Here is a 20,679-nt window from a genome sequence, read left to right on the forward strand (position 1 = left end):
GAACTGTAGGATGCCATTGGCACTTAACAGGTGAGGCAGAAGAATATGGTGTATCCTGCAGTACATGAACGCATTGTGCATTACTACAAAATAAAATGATCCAAATTTTGCATGACTTAAAATGTCTATTTATGAAGGGGGACAGAAACATTTGCCTAAGCCTGAAACCAAACTTCATTTTTAATATCATGCTTTTTAAAAAAAAAATGACATGTAAGTTGTACATACTTAGAGAGTATAGTGTGACAATCTGATATATGCGTACAATAGTTAGTAATCAAATCAGGGTCATCCAGGCATGGTGGTGCACATCTGTAATCCCAGCAGCTTGGGAGACTGAGGCAAGAGGATTGACAGTTCAAATCTAGCCTCAGCAAAAGTGAGGTACTAAGTAACAAAGCAAGGCCCTGTCTCTAAATAAAAATACAAAATAGGGCTGGGGATATGGTTCAGGGTCCAAGTGACCCTGAGTTCAATCCCCAGTAGGCCCCCACCACCACAAAAAAAAAAATCAGGGTAATCCACTTCTATCTTAAACATTTATTACTTGTGTTGGAAACCTATGAACTCTTCCCTTCTAGTTTGTTTACAAAACATATAATAAATTTTAAGCTACAGAACTTAGTCTATTTAAAACACAGAACTTAGTCTTCCAATCTAACTGTATTTTGGTACCTATTATCTGATCTCTCTATATGCCCACTTTCCCCCCTTCCTAATCTCTAGTGATCACTATTCTACTCTATGAAATCAATTTATTTGACTTCCACATGAGAACATGCACTCTTTGTATATTTACACACAGTTCTTTTTATAAAGATTTAATATACGCTGAATTTTCTAGGCATGTATTTACACATAAATTAAGCAGAACTTTACTATTTTTCAATTTCAGAAAATCAAGTCACATTAACAATGCCAGTCGGTCATATTTAAGTGGATAATACAACATGCCTTTGCAGATAATGCATTCATTTTTTCTATTTATGAATACAAAACTATGATACTTCATCAATATGTCCATTTCAAATCTAATGACTTTCACCTCTCACAATCAACTGCTAGACTTTTCAATCATATCAACCCATTCTAACTCTGAAATTTTAAATTCAAATACTCTATTCTTTAAATCACAACTAATTCAGTTCTTGCATGGGCACACCTGCTTATGTTTTCATTTTCTCCCTCTCTCATCCCCACTGCCCCAAATCATATTGTTCTCTGCTTCATTCCAGATGTATCAATAAGAAATAATCAGAAATACAGAGTGTTTACTATGTGCCAGACACATTATACCCACTTTATATGGAAATATTGTTAAGCCCTCAAAATATTCCAATAAGATAGGAACTACCATTCCATTCTGCAAATGAAAATTGAGCACAGAGAGATAATGGACCTTGTCTAATCAATGGCAGAGATCCAGAGACCATGCTTTTTTTAACCACTACACTGTACCCACATTTTTTACTGTTGATTCAAATATTCCTGAACCTATTACTCTATTGCAGTTCTCGCCTCTTAGCTTGTGCGCCTCACCAATTACTTTGTATCTCTCTACTAGAGCCTCCCCATCAGCAAACCAACACTTAGAAAATTCTCCTCATTCCTCCTTTGCATTCTCAATCTATGAGAGCCCTTCATGGACTGTCTTGCACCCCAAACCAGTCTAGATCTCAACAGAGTCTCAAGAACCATTTTCTCTCTATCAACCTTTCTTTCCTTTGAACTCCTGTCTCATCAACTAAACCATAATCTCAGATTAATGCTCAAATTATTTTTACACAGAGAAAAAAACCATTTCATCTAATAAATTCACAAATTAATCCTCTATTTGACAGCTAAGTACTACTCAAAGAAATCACACAAAATGATTATTGTAAATTTTTAACAATATCCTCAAACCCCTACCTCAATGATCTCTTCCAATAACATGTAATATTTACCAACATTGTCTTTGACTTGATTATGAAAATGGAGGCCATCAGACTGGATTTCTCTCAATTCTTCTGATCTATCGTCCATAAAAATATCTTTAATCACTTACTCTTATTTCAAGTCCTAAATGAAAAAAATAATTCTCTTCTACCCAAGAACAATTTTTTATACATTATATCCTTGAATCAAGATTCTCCAGCCTTTACCAGATATTACCTCACCTAGACTTTCAAGCTTCTACTCTGGTCGACTGAATCCTTACAAAGGAAATACCTATTTACCCATAAACACACATTTGTACACAAGTACACAAAAGCCTTCTTTGAAAATTCATTATCCACTTCTCACCTCATCTTCTCATCCAAATTTTTCAACTACATTTAGACTTGCTTTTCCTTCCTGTATTTTCCATACAAGAACTGATTCCCACTGAACCATTCATTAACCCATTGAAACTGTTCTCCTTAAGGTAACCATTTAATTATCAACTCAAAAATATTTCTTAGCTCTAGCTTTATGAAATTCGGGTTCATCTGCCACTGTTGATAGCCCTGTGTCTTAAAACTATTTCCTTGCTACCAGTGTTTTGGCTCTCTGCATATTTTTTTACAGTTCCCTCTCTCTCTCTCTCCTTCCTTACATTGTCTTCTGGCACTGAATTCATAATATGCTAATTTCTATGTAGTTCCCATCTTTGGAGCACAATTTTTTAATTAATTTTTATTTATATATAACAGCAGAATGCATTACAATTCTTATTACACATATAGAGCACAATTTTTCATATCTCTGGTTGTATACAAAGTATATTCACAGAAATTCATGTCTTCATATATGTATTTTGGATAATAATGTCCATCACATTCCACCATCATTTCTAATCCCATGCCCCCTCCCTTCCCGTTCCACCCCTCTGCCCTATCTAGAGTTTGTCTATTCCTCCCATGTTCCGCCTCCCTACCCAACTATGAATCAGCCTCCTAGTGCTCGCTTCGGCAGCACATATACTAAAATTGGAATCAGCCTCCTAATATCAGAGAAAACATTCGACATTTGGTCTTTTGGGGATTGGCTAACTTCACTTAGCATTATCTTATCTAATTCCATCCATTTACCTACAAATGCCATGATTTTATTCTCTTTTATTGCTGAGTAATATTCCACTGTGTATATATGCCACATTTTTTTAATCCATTCATCTACTGAAGGGCATCTAGGTTGCTTCCATAGTTTAGCTATTGTAAATTGTGCTGCTATAAACATTGATGTGGCTGTGTCCCTGTAGTATGCTTTTTTTAAGTCCTTTGGGTATAGACTGAGGAGAGGGATAGCTGAGTCAAATAGTGGTTTAATTCAAAATTTTCCAAGAAATCTCCATAGTGCTTTCCATATTGGCTACACCAATTTGCTGTTCCACCATCAACGTATGAGTGTACCTTTTTCCCCACATCCTTGCCAACACTTATTGTTGTTTGTCTTCATAATAGCTGCCATTCTGATTGGAGTGAGATGAAATCTTAGAGTGGTTTTGATTTGCAATTCTCTGCTAGTGTTGATGAACATTTTTTCATATATTTGTTGACGGATTGTATATCATCTTCTGAGAAGTGTCTATTCAGGTCCTTGGCCCATTTATTGAGTGGGTTATTTGGGTTTTGGGTGCTTAAAAACATACATTGGAGAAAAGATAGCCTCTTCAACAAATGGTTCTGGGAAAACTGGAAATCCATTTGCACCAAAATGAAATTAAACCTCTCTCTCTCACCGTGTACAAAATTCAACTCAAAATGGATCAAGGACCTAGGAATAAAACCAGAGGACCTGCATCTAAGAGAAGAAAAAGTAGGCTCTAATCTGCATCCTGTGGGATTAGGCCCCAACTTCCTTAATAAGACTCCTTTGGCACGAGAATTAAAAGAATCAATGAACGGGATGAACTCAAAAGTTTCTTCTCAGCAAAGAAACAATCTGTAAGGTGAATAGACAGCTTACATCTTGGTAGAAAATCTTTACCCCTCACGTATCAGAGAGAGCACTAATCTTTAGTGTATATAAAGAACTCAAAAAGCTAAGCACCCAAAAAAAAAAAAATCCCAATCAATAAATGGAGATCAATTTTTTAACATTCATTCAATGATTAACCTCATTCCTTTTTTAATTTCAACAATGCCTTCCAACAGATCCTTAAATTATTATTGCTAATCTTATCTTCTCTTCCAACATTCTCTTCAGAATATTCCTGCAAACTGCCTTCTGGACAGGAATACATAGATTTCCCTTAGATACTTCATATGCTCAAATCTAAAATTTAATTCACCATCCCTAAACCTGATTTTCCTTCACCAGTTCTCCATATCATGCAGCAGTACTCGTCATCTGGTTACTCACAGAAAAACATAGGATATCAGGCTTTCTTCCTTATTCATCCAATTCATCACCACTACTGCTTTTTCAATTCCTTCCTTCAATATTCTTGATTACCACTGTTTGGGTTCAAAAATTTATTATCTTTAATAGAATATACTAGCCTCCTGCCCATAAACAAACTACCTGCCATCTAAGTAGCCTATAAAAAATAGAAATTTAACTAAGTCACTCCTTATCTTCAAGCTCTTCAATGATGCCCCACTGCCACAAAAAACAAAACCACACACCATATACACATACACACATACACACACACAAAAAAAATCCTGATCTAATTGGCCTAATACTATATTGATTCTACTGAATTGTGGAAGAAAACCATACTCACATTTTGATATTTGTTTTTGTACATTTAAGACTTGGGGAAAAGTCATATCAAATTACTGGGGGCAGGGACATGATATAAAATAATTTTTTAAAATTAAATCAATAAGAATCTATTGAATTTTTAAAAATTAAATCAATAAGAATCTATTGAATTTTTATGTGTTTGTCAACTTGTTGAGAGATCTAGAGATTACCAAAATAAATATGGTGGGGATAACAAACAACCAAAAGATTTTATCTTTCATTTAAAGGTTTGTTTGGTGGAATGTTAGAATAAAGAGACACTGAATAAAATTTAATCGTCTTAATCTGGAATTGATGAAGAGCCAGTATACAAAGTAGTTTATGAATTTATGGCAAAAAGAGGTGGGCTTTCTTTCACTTAAAGAGCAAATGACTTTGATGGCTATGGGTTAGGTGGTATGTAAGAAGATGGATTTATACTTCTCCCAGGGTTTTTATTTCCTTAGGTCTCTATGTTCTACATAAAGACTACCATAGTAGTAATACTATGAAAAGATAAATGCTGTAAGAAAGAAACACTTTTCAAATTAAAAAAGGGAGTGACTACATCGAATTATAATTCCCCAGAAAATTCACTATAGAAAAGATGGCCTTTGGTTATTACTTTGATAATAGAAGCATTCCGTTGTTTGATATAAGTATACAGAGGTTATGAGATGTAACAAAAATAACCACCTGACCCTGCCTCCAGTTCATATACTTCTCCTAAGTAATGATAAGATTTTGAAAATGTCAGGTTTTAGAAACCTCAGTTTCTAGAAAAGAAAATGAAAATTGGGGACTATATCCTCCTTCAGAGTCATTAAAAATTAATAAATTATTTGTAATTATCAAAGTGAATATCATAAATGGGTATGGATATCTTCATTTTACCTTTCATTTTACCTACTGGCTGAAAGAAACAATGGGAGACACCAGCAGTTCATAGGAAGAGGGAAAAGTGAAGTTACAGTACTAATTCTGCTGGTGTCCTCCTTTAAATTGGCAGCTTTCTTCTCCCAAATGCCACAGCTCTGTCAGAAAGCCCTCTCTGCAGACTAACAACCATAAGTCAGGGCTCCCAAAGCTAAGAAAATAAGGTCAAGAGTTAATAAATAAGATGTCATTAAATTTTAAAGTTCTGCACAACAAAGGAAAGAATTCAGAATGTGAAGAGAGAACCTACAGAAAGGGAGAAAATCTTTGCTACCTACTCTTCTGACAGAGGAATAAAATCTAAATAAAGAACTCAAAAAACTTAACACCAAATAAACAACCCAATTATTAAAAGGGCAAAATGGCAGTCATCAAGAATACAAACAATAATAATTGCTAGCAAGGGTCTTATGTTTACTCTCATATGCAGAAATTACAGAGGGAAAAGGAACAGAAAACAGGTGGGCAGGGTATGGGGTAGGTAAATTCATGAAAACCAAAGGGAGATCACTAGAATATAGGAAACAGACTAGAAGGTAGGTAGGAAGAGGCGAGAAAGAGGTAAATGATGGAGAGTGACATTGGTCAACTTATGTCATTAGATTGTGTGGATGTAAGAATATGTAACAACAATTTCCACCATATGCACAACTATAATGCACCAATTTTTTAAAGTGAGGGAGAAAAGAATTAAAGCAGGATTCACAGTAACAAATCCACATAAAGTCATCTGATTCTTGAAAATGTATCAAAAATATATATTGAAGAAAAAATAACTTTTTTAAGTAAATGGGAAAACTAGGTTTCCATATGTAAAAAAGTAAAACTAGATCCTTATCTCAGCCTGAACAAAAGTCAACTCAAAATGAATCAAACATCTAGGAATTAGTAACTATGTAACTCCTAGGAAAAAATGTAGGTCAACACTCCAACATACTGATGCAATTAAAGACTATCTCAATAGAACTCCTAATATTAGTAATACCAAGAATTAACAAATGGGGCCTGGAGCTGTACTGCAGTGGTGGAGCGCACATGTGAGGCACTAGGTTCCATCCTCAGCACCACATGAAAATAAATAAAATAAAGGTGCTGTGTCAATCTACAACTGAAAATATTTTTTTGAAAAAGAATTAACATATGGAATGGCTTCAAATTAAAAAGTTTCTGCACAACAAAAGTAACAATTCAAAACGTGAATTGAGAACCTAAAGAATGGGAGAAAATCTTTGCCAGCTACACTTCTGATAGAGGATCATGCAAAAAACTCAAAACTCCAGAATATGTAAAGAACTCAAAATCCTGAATATATAAAGAACTCAAAAAACTTTACACTGGGGGAGTGTGGCTCAGTGGTAGAGTGCTCACCTAGCATGTGCAAGGCCCTTGGGTTCGAGCCTCAGCACCACATAAAAATAAATAAATAAAGTTATAGAACAAAAAAACCACAAATAGCCCAATAAATAAATGGGCAAATGAACTAAATTGACACTTCTCAAAAGAAATTCAAACGGCCAACAAATAAATAAAAAAAAATGTTCAACATCTTTAGCAATAAGGGAAATGCAAATCAAAACCACACTGAGATTTCATCTTGCTCAAGTTAGAAGGGCAGCCATTGAGACTACAAACAATAATAAATAACGGAGAGGATATGGAGAAAAAGGAACACTTTTACACCATTGGTGAGATTATAACTTAGTACAATCACATAGAAATTAGTAGGGGGATTCTTCGAAAGACCAGCAATGGACCATCATATGACCTACCTATACCACTTCTCAATATTTATTCTAAAGAATTAAAGTCAGCATACTATAGCAATACATGCATACCAATGTTTATAGCAGCAAAATTCAAAATAGGCAAATTATGGAACAAGCCTAGGTGTCCATCAATAGATGAATGCATAAAGAAATTGTGGTATATATACACAATGGAGTTTAATTCAGTCACAAAGAATGAAATTGTTATTTGCAGGGATACAGATGTAACTTGAGAACATGTTAAACAAAATAAGCCAAACTCAAAAGTCAGAGGTTATATCTTTTCTTATATGTGGAAGCCACAGAGGAAAAAGGAAAGAAAGGTATGGGTGTGGAGGAATCTCAAGAAAATTGAAGGGAGATCAGTAAAGGGACCAGGAGGAGAGAAAAGGGAAAGGAGAGTGGAAACACTGGGGACTGATATTGGCCAAGTTATACTGTTATATTGTATGTATGTACAAATATGTAACAATGAATCCCACCATTACTATGCATAATTATAATATACCAAAAAATATGGGGGGGGAGGGTGTTAAGACAGGGTCCCACAAAAAGCACCTTAATCCTTCCTGAGGGCAGAGCTCCAATGACCCAGGGACCTCCCACTAGGCCTCACCTCTTAAAGGCCCCACCACCTAAACATTACCACACTAGGGGAAAAGCTTCTAACAATTATACCACTAGGGGGAAAAACACAGCAGTACCTAATAGCACCCTTTACCTGAGATTAAACTATTATTCTGGTGAGTTGTTTTTCTACTCCTATATTTTTAACCAATCTATACAACACCATTAATAAATATGGAAAGAAAACAAGAAGTTAAGAGTTATAGTGATTAAAATGGTACATACCACATAATTATCCTAATTCAAAATCGCACATGTGTGTCAAAAATGGGTTTGATGTTATTTTATTTCTATTTAATTCTTACAATTCTTATTACCACAGTGAAACAATGAAGGTCTCAGAGACATGCAGCATTGAGGTATTGGGTTTTTTTTTCCCGTATGTAATTATCAAACTAAATATGTCAGGTTAGTGGGCTTAGGTTCAAAAATTCACAACAGAATACCCTAAAAACAAAAGCAAACAAACAATAACAACAACAAAAAAAAAAGATTTCAAAGTTTTGGAAGGCTGCTTATCTATCTTTATACAAGTGAGAAAGGCTCAGAAATAGTAACATCAGCACAAAGAAACCAGTATGGTATCAAGCCACCTATAGAATATTTCACATAAAATGGGGAATTTAACATTAAAACCACTGATGATTTTTTAGAAAACATAGTTATCTTAAGCAGAACTTATTGTTATGTCCCTGATATAAGCCTCAAAATAAATTTTAATATCAACCTAAAATTTTGTTGAAATAAAATTTCTATTACGTATGCTGTCTTAGTCCATTTTCTGTTGCTATATGAAAATACCTGAGACTGGGTAATTTATAAAGGAGTTTATTTAGCTCACAGTACTAGAACCTGAAAAGTCCCAATAGTATGATTTTTTTTCTTTTTTTTATTATTAAAAAATATGGAACGCTTCACGAATTTGCTTGTCATCCTTGCGCAGGGGCCATGCTAATCTTCTCTGTATCGTTCCAATTTTAGTACTGCCGAAGCGAGCACCCAATAGTATGATTAAAGGCATTTTCTTGGCTTCTGGTGAGGGCCTTATTGTATCACAATATGGTAGAAGGCATTAAAAGGTGAGATAAAGCAAGGATGCTAGGCTTGGGTCTCTCTCTTCTTATAAAGTCACTAATGTCATCATTAACATGATTTCATCTAATCTTAACAACCTAATCTTTCATCTAATCTCAAAGGCCCCTTCTTCCAAATACCATTAACATATGAATTTGAGGATTAAATGTCCAACCCATGGACTTTTGGGGGACACATTTTTATCAGAGTATATGCTGTCGATCGAATCTTTAATCAAAGGTTCCTTAGAGATAAGTTTAACTTTAGAAAAAGCTGGGTGGTTTCTATTACTAACACAATGTTACTGAAATAAATATAAAAATAGGAAAACATTTATCTCTCATAGTCATCTCCATTCTCCCTTCGGAAAATTTTCAGTCTGCATTTAAATTCTAAATTCCCTAACAAGATAAGCTGGTTCAAAAGTAATTTACTATTTTTTATTATTTTATTTTGATGATGGGGATTGAACCCAGGGACTTGGGAATGATACATAAGCACTAAGCTGTACCCAAAGCCCTATCTGGTGATTTTTAAACTGAAAAAAAGATCAAGACTTTTTACTCAAAAATGTTGGTTTCACATGCATTTTTCAAAGAAAAATCATCTTGGTGATTATATTCTATACTGGTAGGAAAATTATTCATATAATCATTATGAATTCCGCTTAAAATAGGGTGGAGTGAGAACAGAATAAGTTATAATTGTTTCATTATTTTTGTTAAAGGGGAGAGGAAGCATGGAGGAATAGTCGAACTCTAGAAAGGGCAGAGGGGTTGGAGGGAAAGGAAGGGGGCATGGGGTTATTAATGATGGTGTAATGTGATGATCATTATTATCCATAGTACAGGTATGAAGACACGAATTGATGTGAAGATATTTTGTATACAACCAGAGATATGAAAAATTGTGCTCTATATGTGTAATAAGAATTGTAATGCATTCTGCTGTCATATATAAATTTTTATGTGACACAAATATATATATATATGAGAAGATACTTATGGTAGCAAGGTATTAGAGAAAACAGAAGACAGAAACTTAGGAAGTTTGTTTCCTTTTTAAGCGTTAACACCAGGCTCCTTCAAATCATCCACTTACACTCTTCCCCCACCCCCCGCCCGCCCACACCACCTTTTTTTCTCTATTTTCATTTCTAATGAAGAATTTCACTAGACAGTTTATCTCATATCACTCTTCGAGAACTTTCTCATGTATTCTGTCATTGAAAATATAAGGTTTTCTTGTGAGAATGAGAAATCAATTTAGGATGAAGTTCTTAAAAATCCAGTAAGCTGACCAATGAGATGTGTCTAGACTCTTCTGCAGAGAGTTCGTGAAGGAACAGCATAAGATGCTTCAAGTGACTGCATATATCTATTGTCTAGAGATATTAGACCAAATTGGCTGTCCCAAGCTATTAAAGGAAGCGAGGCATACCCTTAACATCTTACAGGCTGATCACTTACAAGAATTAACACCTATGATGAAGGAAAAAAGCAGACTATACAATCTATTATGTAGAAGCATTCAAAACCAACCAATGTCATTTATTACTACTTGGTTCCAACAGAACAGAACTTCTCCTTTCTACATTTGACAGTACTTTTTACAAAATACTACTGAGATTAGTACTAATGAAAAGTACAGACAATAATATATTAAAGTGCTCTGCAACTGCAAAATACTATAGGAACTCTAAATTGCTATTATCAATAATACTCTTCCCTAGCCAGGTGAGGTGGTGCACGCCAGTAATCCCAGGGGCTTGGAAGGCTAAAGCAGGAGGAGCGTGAGTTCAAAACCACCGGCAGCAACTTAGTGAGACTCTAAGCAACTCAGAAAGATCCTGTTTCTAAATAAAATTTTAAAAAGGGCTGGGGATATGCTCAGTAGTTAAGTGCCTCTGGGTTCAAATCCCAGTACCAAAACAATAATAATAAAAATACTCTTTCCATCAAACATTGGACTCAAGTGGAACATCCTCCCTTTTTATGAATACATTCAATATCTAGTTTCTCTTTGCAGAAAGAAAAAAAGGTAAAACAGAAAATTTACCTTAATGGGGCTGGAATTGTGGCTCAGTGGTAGAGAGCTTGCCTAGCACATGTGAGGCACTGGATTCGATGCTCAGCACCACATAAAGATAAATAAATAAAATAAAGGTATTGTGTCCATCTATAACTAAAAACATTAAAAAACAAAAAAACTTTATCTTGAAATTTAATTTCATAGACAAATATTATAGCCAGGCATGGTGGCACATGCCTGTAATCCCAGTGGCTCAAGAGGCTTGAGGAGGATTGCAAGTTGGAAGCCAGCCTCAGCCACTTAGTGAGGCTCTAAGCAACATAGAAGACCCTGTACAAAATAAAAAAGGGTTGGAGATGTAGCTCAGTGGTTAAGCACTGATGGGTTCAATCCTCAGTATTTAAAAAAAAGAAAAATATTGTATATGAGACAGAGTAAATAAACAGAATGTCGATAAAAATAAATGCCTAAATTAGCATATAACATAATGACACCTCAAATATTCAAGACCAATTAAGTCAACTAATTTGTACCAAATGCAAGTCAGAGATAGAAAATAAGTTGCTACAAAAAAAAATAAACAAACATAAATGCTTTCTAAAAACATTCATCATCAAGAAAAATAAAATCTTTAAATGCATGTTGCATCTTGGCAAATGGTACTTGTTTCACCCAAAGGGTATAGCCACCACCAACCAACCAAAAGTGAAGAAATATAGAGAGGGTCTACAGAACTCATTACAAGGTGAGTCACCACAGGCTTTGCAAGCTAATTTTAAAATAACATTTTAAGTATGCTACTTAGAGCTCAGTAGTTTGTTATAAGAGAAGGCAATAGAAGAAGCTAAAGTAAAATGTTATGGGAACTCAAAAGGTCAAGGTATACTTCCTACCACTTTTCACAAAAACAATATTGGACTTGGAAGAACAATGGGAAGAGAATTACTGGACCTAGCCTCTTGCAGTTGGTATGATTAGACTATTGATCAGGGACTAATGCTGACCTGAAAAAGAGAGTAACCAGTACCCAGAATGACTCATATGAATGTGCTTTGTAAAGAGAAAAACTTCATTTGTTTCTTTTTTTTTATCTTATATGTGCTTTCCATATAGAATGGACTTACATTTTCTTGGATTATCTGTTATTTACTGGACCAGAAGAATAACTCTCAAATACATTTAAGATTCAGTTCATAGATCAAACTTTTAAACACAAATATCATTTTTCTCAACAATGGAAACACATATTTTTTGGATATATTTTGACCAATGATTTTTTTCAGATTTGATTTTTTTAGACCAATTTTGTGTTCATGACAAAACTGAGAGGAAAGTACAGATATTTTGTTTTGAAATGATATAAAAGCATTCAAGCAAAATGAGTTGTTGCTTTGTTAATTTTAATTTTCCAGGTTCTGTATTATAATTTTTCTATGAATACTTCTAAAGAGTATCTTTAATATATTAGGTAAGTATACAAGTATATTTAATACATGAACTAAGTACTGAACACACAATGGAAAACTAGACAAACATTTCTATGACTTCATAGAAGACAATCCAGAAAAGACATTCATTGAATAAATAATTTCAAAAAAACCTATAATTTTAAATTATTAGAAGTGTTACGGCCATGCACAGTGGAACACATTTGTAATTCCAGCTACCCAGGAGGCTGAGGCAGAAAGATGGCAAGTTTGAAGCCAGCCTCAGCAACTTAGTGTGACCCTACATGAAGAGGACTGGAGATACAGCTCAGTGGCAGAGCACCCTGGGTTCCATTCCCAGTACCAAAAAAAAAAAAAAAAAAAAAAAAGTGTTATGAAAGGAAAATGCACATGACACATGATTCCAATAATGTATAACAAACAGGAATACCTATCTCCTCTGGAGGCTCACAAAAAGATCCCCTAAGAAAATAAAATTTGATTCAAGACCTAAAGGATGTTGATCAGAGTTCCAGTCAGAGGAAGCAGCACTTTTTCAGTTCCAGATGAGTGCTGGCATTTTTCTTCTGAACTTTTAAATTTTGTGTAGCTCTATTCCTCATCCTTCTCCCTATGATCACAGGAGCTATTTACCAAGCTCATATTACATGGAAGATACCAGTCTGAGCAACTGACAAAAATTAACTCAACTAGTTCACATAGTAAATATCTAGGGTAGGTTCTTCCTCATTCTGCAGATAAGGAATCTGTGAGGCACAGCCATGATAAGTTAATGGATCTACACTACACAGCTACTGGCAATCAATTATATAGAAGCCACATGTGCCAAACTAAATTAGTACTACTATTGGGCAAAGAATTCCAAGTCTCCTATATCTTAAGCTGTTATCTATGACTTCAAACTACAAAAAAAGATAATGTATAATTTCTCCAGTTTTCAGTAATCAGGAATAAAAAAAATTAATCAATATTGCTTGGAGTAAAGCATTTCAGGAACAAGAGGTATGTTTTTAGATAACTAACACATTCTTACAAAAAGTTATTCAGCCAGAATATGAAATTAAAACTAAGCAAGAGGAAACTATTATAATTTATTTAGTTCTTTCTATACCTTCCAAGGTAATGGAAGAGGATTCTTATAATTCAAACTAGCAAATATTTTAAATGTATTGGCAAAACTAATATGTAGTAAATTGGCAATGATTCTGAATAAATTCCCAAAATCAATATTTTCTTTAGGTACATAACTTTTAAACATTAAAAAAAAAAGTAACTTTTGCATGCCTTAAACCTCATTTAAAACAACATTTAAATATTTTTAAAACTTTTGGTTGTGATCAAAAGTTTCATCTGTGAATTCATCATTGAAGGTGATGTGGAAAACAGTAATTAAGTGGGTGATTGATACGACTGAAGGTATGACTCATAGTTTGCTAAGGAAAATGATTTGGGGGGAAAAAGGCTCAGGAAGAAAAGAAGCAAATAATGGATTCTGGATGAGATGAAGACCTTTCCTGTCCAAGGGCTGTCACCAGTTCTTTATTACTTGAAGATTAAGGGAATAGGGAATAAAGCTGTCTGCCAGACAGCCAAAAATGTAAGAATAACATTGTCTCTAAGTGCATCTCACTTGAAAGTTTTCAAAAACTATATTCATAAAATTAAACTTTCTATAAAAAGTTACTAGAAAACCCATCTTGAATCAGAACAATGGAAATGTCAAAAAAAATTACATCTGTCACAAATTTGAACAGAATAAAACAGCACTGTAGGTCAAATTGTAGAATCATCTAATTTTACTTCACTGGGTTTTAGAAAACAAACAGATACAATAAAGAGTTCTTAGGAGATTTAGTAGGGTTTCTTTCTGTTGGTTTTTTTTTTTTCCACTAGCTAATACAAAATAAATATTTAGTTTTGCTACTAGGGTTCAGTAAATAGATACAATGTGTTTTGGTTTTTCAGATTCCAGAAGTGAAATTAAAGATACAGATATGATAGTCCCCCTACTCTCATGTGTGTTTGGGTGTCTGCAAACTAACTCATATATATTTGAACATACTTCTTAAAAATTTACACTTGTGGGGTTTGATTGCTATTTCTGCATTATGACTCTCTAAAGAAAATGAAGAGAATTTCATTTGATAGTTGAATTCAACAGAACATTTTACCCAATTTTTAAATTTACATTTTATGTATATGTATTTTAGAGCCCCTACTATGTAAAAGCATTAAGCTAGACACTTTACACAATTAAACTCATTTAATAATGTGTGATGAGGCTGGGATTGTGGCTCAAGGGTAGAGCGCTGGACTAGCACAGGCGGGACCCAGGTTCGATTCTCAGCACCACCTAAAAATAAAAGCACTGTGTTGTGTCCATCTACAAAAAAAGAGATCTCTCTCTCTCTCTTAAAAAAAAAAAAAAAAAGAATGTGTGATTTATTGTTATGTATATACTTTGTGAGGTTAGGAAAATAATATTTTGATGATGAAGCAAACCCACTTTCTGTCACTGATGCCTTGTATATGAGCAACATCTAGTCAACCTAGTACATATTACCTCATGCATATATTTTAGAACTTAAGTTAATTAAAACTTCATGATCCAAGGCTGGGGTTGTGGCTCAGCTGTAGAGCACTCGCCTAGTACAAGGCATTGGGTTTGATCCTCAGCACCACATAAAAATAAATAAATAAAATAAAGATATTGTGTCCACCTACAACTAAAAAAAAAATTTAAAAAACTGCATGAATGATGGTGGAATGAGTTAGACATCATTACCCTAAGTACATGTATGAAGACACAAATGGTGAAAATATTTTGTGTAAAATCAGTGACTTGAAAAATTGTGCTCTATATGTGTAATATGAAATGAACTGCTTTCTACCATCATGTATAACAAATTAGAATAAATAATTAATTTAATTTTAAAAAAACTGTATATGATCTGACTCAAAGACTCAAAAACAAACAGACAAGAACTTAAGGGCTCTGTGTGACTGTGCATTTGTGCACATGTATACATTTGGACCAAATCAGTCCAGTTAAAGAATCTTTCCTCTTAATCTACACTAAACTTATATGTTCTCCTGTATGTTGGTAAAAAGAAGAAAGGTGTGACTTTTAAAATGAAAAAACAAAAAGTGACAGGAAAAAACATCTTTTAGAATAAAGGATTCTATTTCTGAAGTTAATACACTAAGAATATTGTCAGTATTAAGTTATAAGCAGATATTTAAAGAAAACTTGCTATGATAAATTTCTCATTTGTGAATGTACTTAATTATCAGAAAAGTTTACAGCTTTTCTTTTTTTTTTTTTTGGATATTCTATCATCTAATGTTTTTGTTAGATGATAAAATAAAAACCTTATTAATCCTGCTAGCAATACTATAAGATAGACAGGATGGTTAATTCTAACATCAACTTGCTTGGGACACAGTACCCGAAACTTGACCCTCTATAATGTGGGTAGTCTTTACCCAAACAGTGAAAAGACTTAATAGACCAAAGACTGACCTGCACTGGAATAAAATGGGATTCTACCAGCATACTGCCTTTGGACTCCAACTTTAACTCTACTTCCCTGTGTCTCTAGTGTCCCAGCCTACCCCCAGATGAAGGAATTCACAATTACAAGAAACAATTCTTTAAAATCTCAATCTCAATCTTTTTCTCTCCCCTGACCACAAACACACAATTAGTCATCCCTTATCTGTAGTGTCATTTTGTACAATTTCAGTTGACCATGGTAACCTCTGATTTCTTTCAGAAATAAACAACCACTATGGTAATACACGCCTGCTAATTCCAGCCACTTGGGAGGCTGAGGCAGGAGGACTGCAAGTTTGAGGCCAGCCTCAGCAATTTAGCAAGATCCTGTGTCAAGATAAAAAATAAAAAGAATTGGGTATATAGCTCAGTGATAAAGCACCCCGGGTTAAATCCCGAGTATCAAAAAAAAAAAAAAGAAAAAAAAAAGAAACTATTCATAAATTTTAAGGTGTGAAGCAATCCAAATAGTGTGATGAAAATTTCACAGCATTCCACCACCATTCTACTGTGTCTGCTCCGGACATGACTCACCCGGTTGTCCAGTGTATCTAACGCTGTGTACACTCATCCTCTGTTGACCTTGATGATTTGATCAATTGTCACCATGTTGCTTTGGTATATTTATTCAAGTAAACCTTGTTAAACTTAACAATAGCAACCAGAGTACTGATAATTTAGATATGCCAAAGAAAAGCCATAAGGTGCTTCCTTTAAGCAAAAAGGTAAAATGTTCCCAACTTAATAAGAAGTAAAAAAAAAAAAAAAATCAAATGCTGAGGTTAAACATAATATGTATAAAATTCAGTAGTATCCATCGTTGAGGTATTCACTGGGGATTGTGGAATGTGTCCTCTGTGGATAAAAAGGGAACTACTGTCTACATAAAAACTAACACAACACACATACACACACACACACACCTCTGTGGTTTGCACTCCAAGGGTTTATATTTTGGAAGTGTGGTCCCCAGTATGGCAATGTTGAAAGGTGGTTCAACTTTTAAGAGGTGGGGCAGACAGAGAAAATATAAGTCTTTAAGGGCACTGCTCTCATAAGGAATAGATGCATTTCGTCCAAAAGAATTGCAATAAAAAGAACAAGAATGGCCTTTCCTCATGCTCTACCTTTCTGTCTCACAAGGTGATCTCTCCCTCCCACATGTGTTTCCCCCATAATGCCATTACCATGCTGCCAAATACCCAATGCAGACCTCACGAGAGCCGGTGCCAGGCTATTTGCACTTTCAGCCCCCAAAACTGTGAGATATATTAATTTCTTGTTGATAAGAGATACCAGCCCCTGGGTATTTTGTTATAGTAGTAGAAAATGGAGTAGCATACATGCATGCAAACGTGCAAATACTCTCTCTCTCTCTCTCTCTCGATTGGTTTTGTCTCTCTGAAGATCCCTGACTAATACAGGAGGCAATGAGAAAACTACGGTTAAGAAAACCAGTTTGTGCCAACATTCCTTTTAAACTATGATTTGACAAAAAATTTTTTTAAAAAATCAATTCTGGGAAATTATCTGGTGGATCCTCAAAGAATTAAGCATGGAAAAATTTTTACCCTACACATATACTGAAGAGAATTAAAAAGATATGTCCACACAAAATCTTGTACACAAATGCTTGTAACAATCACATTCACAACAGCTACCAACTGGTAAAAAAATATCAATGCCCATCAACTGATAAATGAATAATGAAAATAAGACATATCCATGCAATGGAATGATTCGGCCATTAAAAAAAAAAAAAAAGTAGGGCTGAGATGTAGTCCAGTGGTAGAGATGTTGCCTAGTATGTACAAGACTTTGTATTTGATATTTAGCACCAGCCTCTTTCCCCACCTTGCAAAAACAAAAGGAGGAACAAAGTACGTAATCCTATAAAAGGGGCAAAATGTCCTTCAAAATCTGAGTAAAAGAGGGCAAATACAAAAGGCCAAATATTATATGAATCCATTTCTATAAAATGTCAGAATAAGCAAATCCATGAAGACAAAAAATAGACTAATGTTTGTCAAGGATGGGGATGGAAAGTCAATGAGTATGAGGTTTCCTACTGGAGTGATAAGACTCTTCCTGAATTAGATAGTAGTGATGACGATACAGCCTCATATGAATATACTATAAACCACTGAATTATACACTTTAAAATGACTAGTATTACAACTGGTGGAATTATCTCAATAAAAAAAAAAAAAAAAACGGTTAAAAAAATCTACTCACCTGCCCTTTTTCTGGTGCCAAGCAATGAACAACTTCATCCACCATTACTGGAATATGTAATTTGGCCATGGCTTCAGAATCTATATCTTGAGATCTCTGTAACTCCTGATCTCCAGTTAGATCTGTTTGCTCCTGGGTTTCATTTTCATTATATCTTTCTGCTGTAGTATGAATTTTTTTTGGCCAAACACCTAAATTATGTATGCCAGATTTCAACCAGCATGAAAAATATTCTCTAAATATTCTACAAAAATATGGGTATCGAAGCATTCTGTAGTTCAACAAGTCTAGAAAAGAAATTTAAAATGATAATTGTTGGATTTTTAAGAAGAATGTTATACTTATGGAAAAGCAAATTAATATGAACTATTTAATACACCAAAAAAAAGTAAGAGTCATTATCTGAATAAGTAAGGTGACTAACCTCCTTATATGAAACAAGGACTCTAAGAGAATGCAGAATCATATTCAAATATAATTTTTAATGTTGCCTGATAAGTTCTAAGACCATTAGTGTTTTAACCATGATGATATGAAAAGTGGTTATTCAGTAATCATTTTTCACGTTTTTGAACTTTAATTGGTTCTAAAGAGTGGATTTGATGAGTCAAAATTATTTATGGATGACTGAGGGGATTATGACTATCCTAGTTTATGTTAAGGTGATCTTTTATTTCAAGATCTTTTATTTGTTTTTTTTCCATATTGTTAAATTTTCATGTTTAATTTACCTTTGTAGGAGTGACTATCCCTGAAAAAAGGCCAGACATGTAAATCAAAAAAAGATGATCAGTCTCTGAAAATACTGCATAGTTCTCTTGGACAGTCTCTGAAGAAATTATCTCACCACAGCTTGTATCAGTGGAGTATATATATCCATTTAAACAACAACTAAACTCAATTGAACACATCTTGGCATTTCATAGCCCCCTTTTTTTGTGTGTTTGGTTTTTTTGATACTTGGGATTGAACCCAGGGCCTACTCATGCTAAGCATACACACTCAACCTCTATGCTTCAGCCCTAGACCCCCACATTCTAATTGTCCTTGTGCCCCAAGATCAAGTAATTAAATAATTGACACATTTCTTGAATTTCTTAGATGTGTTCTATTTTCTTCTGCAATTTTAATTCTTTTAAATGCAGAGGGGGAAAATGTTATTTGTGTAAACATTAACAGAAAACCTTTTGAAAACACTGTTTTATGCAACAGGCTTCAATTGATGTTTTTAATACAACCATAATAAATATCTAGTTAATCATACTCTTCTTTCCTTATAGATTGAGTGATTTAAGAATAAGACCTATACCCTTGTATCCATAGAAATCTGGTGTACACTATGTACTTAATAAGTATTCCTAGGAAAAAAAAATGATTGGATAGATAAATTCCAGACTCTACAGAATAAACATTTTTATCTATCCTAGCTTTAGGAAATTTCACCTGATTGATTCCACCAAAAAAAATATGGTCTCAAAATTACACTTAAATATGTTACTTTCCTTTTGCAATAGAAAATGAAGAATTAATCACATGTATTGACTAAAACCATGGAACACAAATATCTGACATTATACATATGTAACATGAATGAGTTGTTACCTTAAAGTCAATTTTTTTATCATCCCCAGAATTATGTGGTTATGTGACATAGAAAAAAATGTAGTCACAAAAAGATAAATTAGAAATGAGATTTTTAAATAAATTTCTGGATATTACCCATCAACAAACTGGCCAAATTGTTAATTATGTATACAAAGCAACTCTAACTACTCTTTAACTTACTGTATCTAAAATTTTTCAAAATAATACCTAACATTTATTTAGCACTACGTACTACTTACTTTAATAACACTACATGATCTAACTCATTTAATTCTTCATATAACTCTTGGAGTTAGATATTATTCGTCCCATTTTACAGATGAATAATTTGTCAAAGTTCACATAGCTAGAGAGATATAATATAAGCAGTCTATCCCCAGAGTCTAAAGTCTTAATCCCCATGCCATAAATTTCACCCACAGGAACTATTTAATGCACTCATGTAATTTAATGATACCTTATGTTGACTATGTATGTGTAGTATCTCATGAATTCAATTTTCTTGCTTCAGATGGAAATAAGAATGGGGTAGCTAATAGAAAACATATTGCAATAGGCCTAAACAGTGGAATCTGGAATATTTAACAGAATTACACTCTATGTCCTGATTTTGAAAATTGTTTTTAAAGGAAGCGTCATTTCTAACATAGGAATCTGAACTATGTGGGAAAAAACAAGTACAAGAATAGATTTTTTAAGAATGCTA

The 20,679-nt window shown here is 33.9% G+C and overlaps 1 protein-coding gene and 1 non-coding gene across 3 annotated transcripts in view; both read right to left on the reverse strand.

Annotated features, from left to right (window-relative positions):
* Mettl15 (methyltransferase 15, mitochondrial 12S rRNA N4-cytidine) overlaps positions 1 to 20,679 on the reverse strand; it is a 235,632-nt gene that overhangs the window by 211,815 nt on the left and 3,138 nt on the right. For both annotated transcript variants that reach the window (XM_046467533.2, XM_046467532.2), the window contains exon 3: positions 18,369 to 18,655. In XM_046467533.2, the coding sequence (XP_046323489.1) occupies positions 18,369 to 18,638 (270 nt within the window). In that variant the 5' untranslated portion in view covers positions 18,639 to 18,655. The remainder of the gene's footprint in view (positions 1 to 18,368; positions 18,656 to 20,679) is intronic.
* Positions 8,923 to 9,027, reverse strand: LOC124109079 (U6 spliceosomal RNA). Its single transcript, XR_006856863.1, has one exon. It is a non-coding gene; the product is annotated as a U6 spliceosomal RNA (small nuclear RNA).

Source organism: Marmota monax, unplaced genomic scaffold (assembly GCF_021218885.2).
Source record: "Marmota monax isolate L192 unplaced genomic scaffold, Marmota_monax_Labrador192_F-V1.1 WCK01_AAM20220418_F8-fsc00135, whole genome shotgun sequence".
NCBI classification, from domain to species: domain Eukaryota; kingdom Metazoa; phylum Chordata; class Mammalia; order Rodentia; family Sciuridae; genus Marmota; species Marmota monax.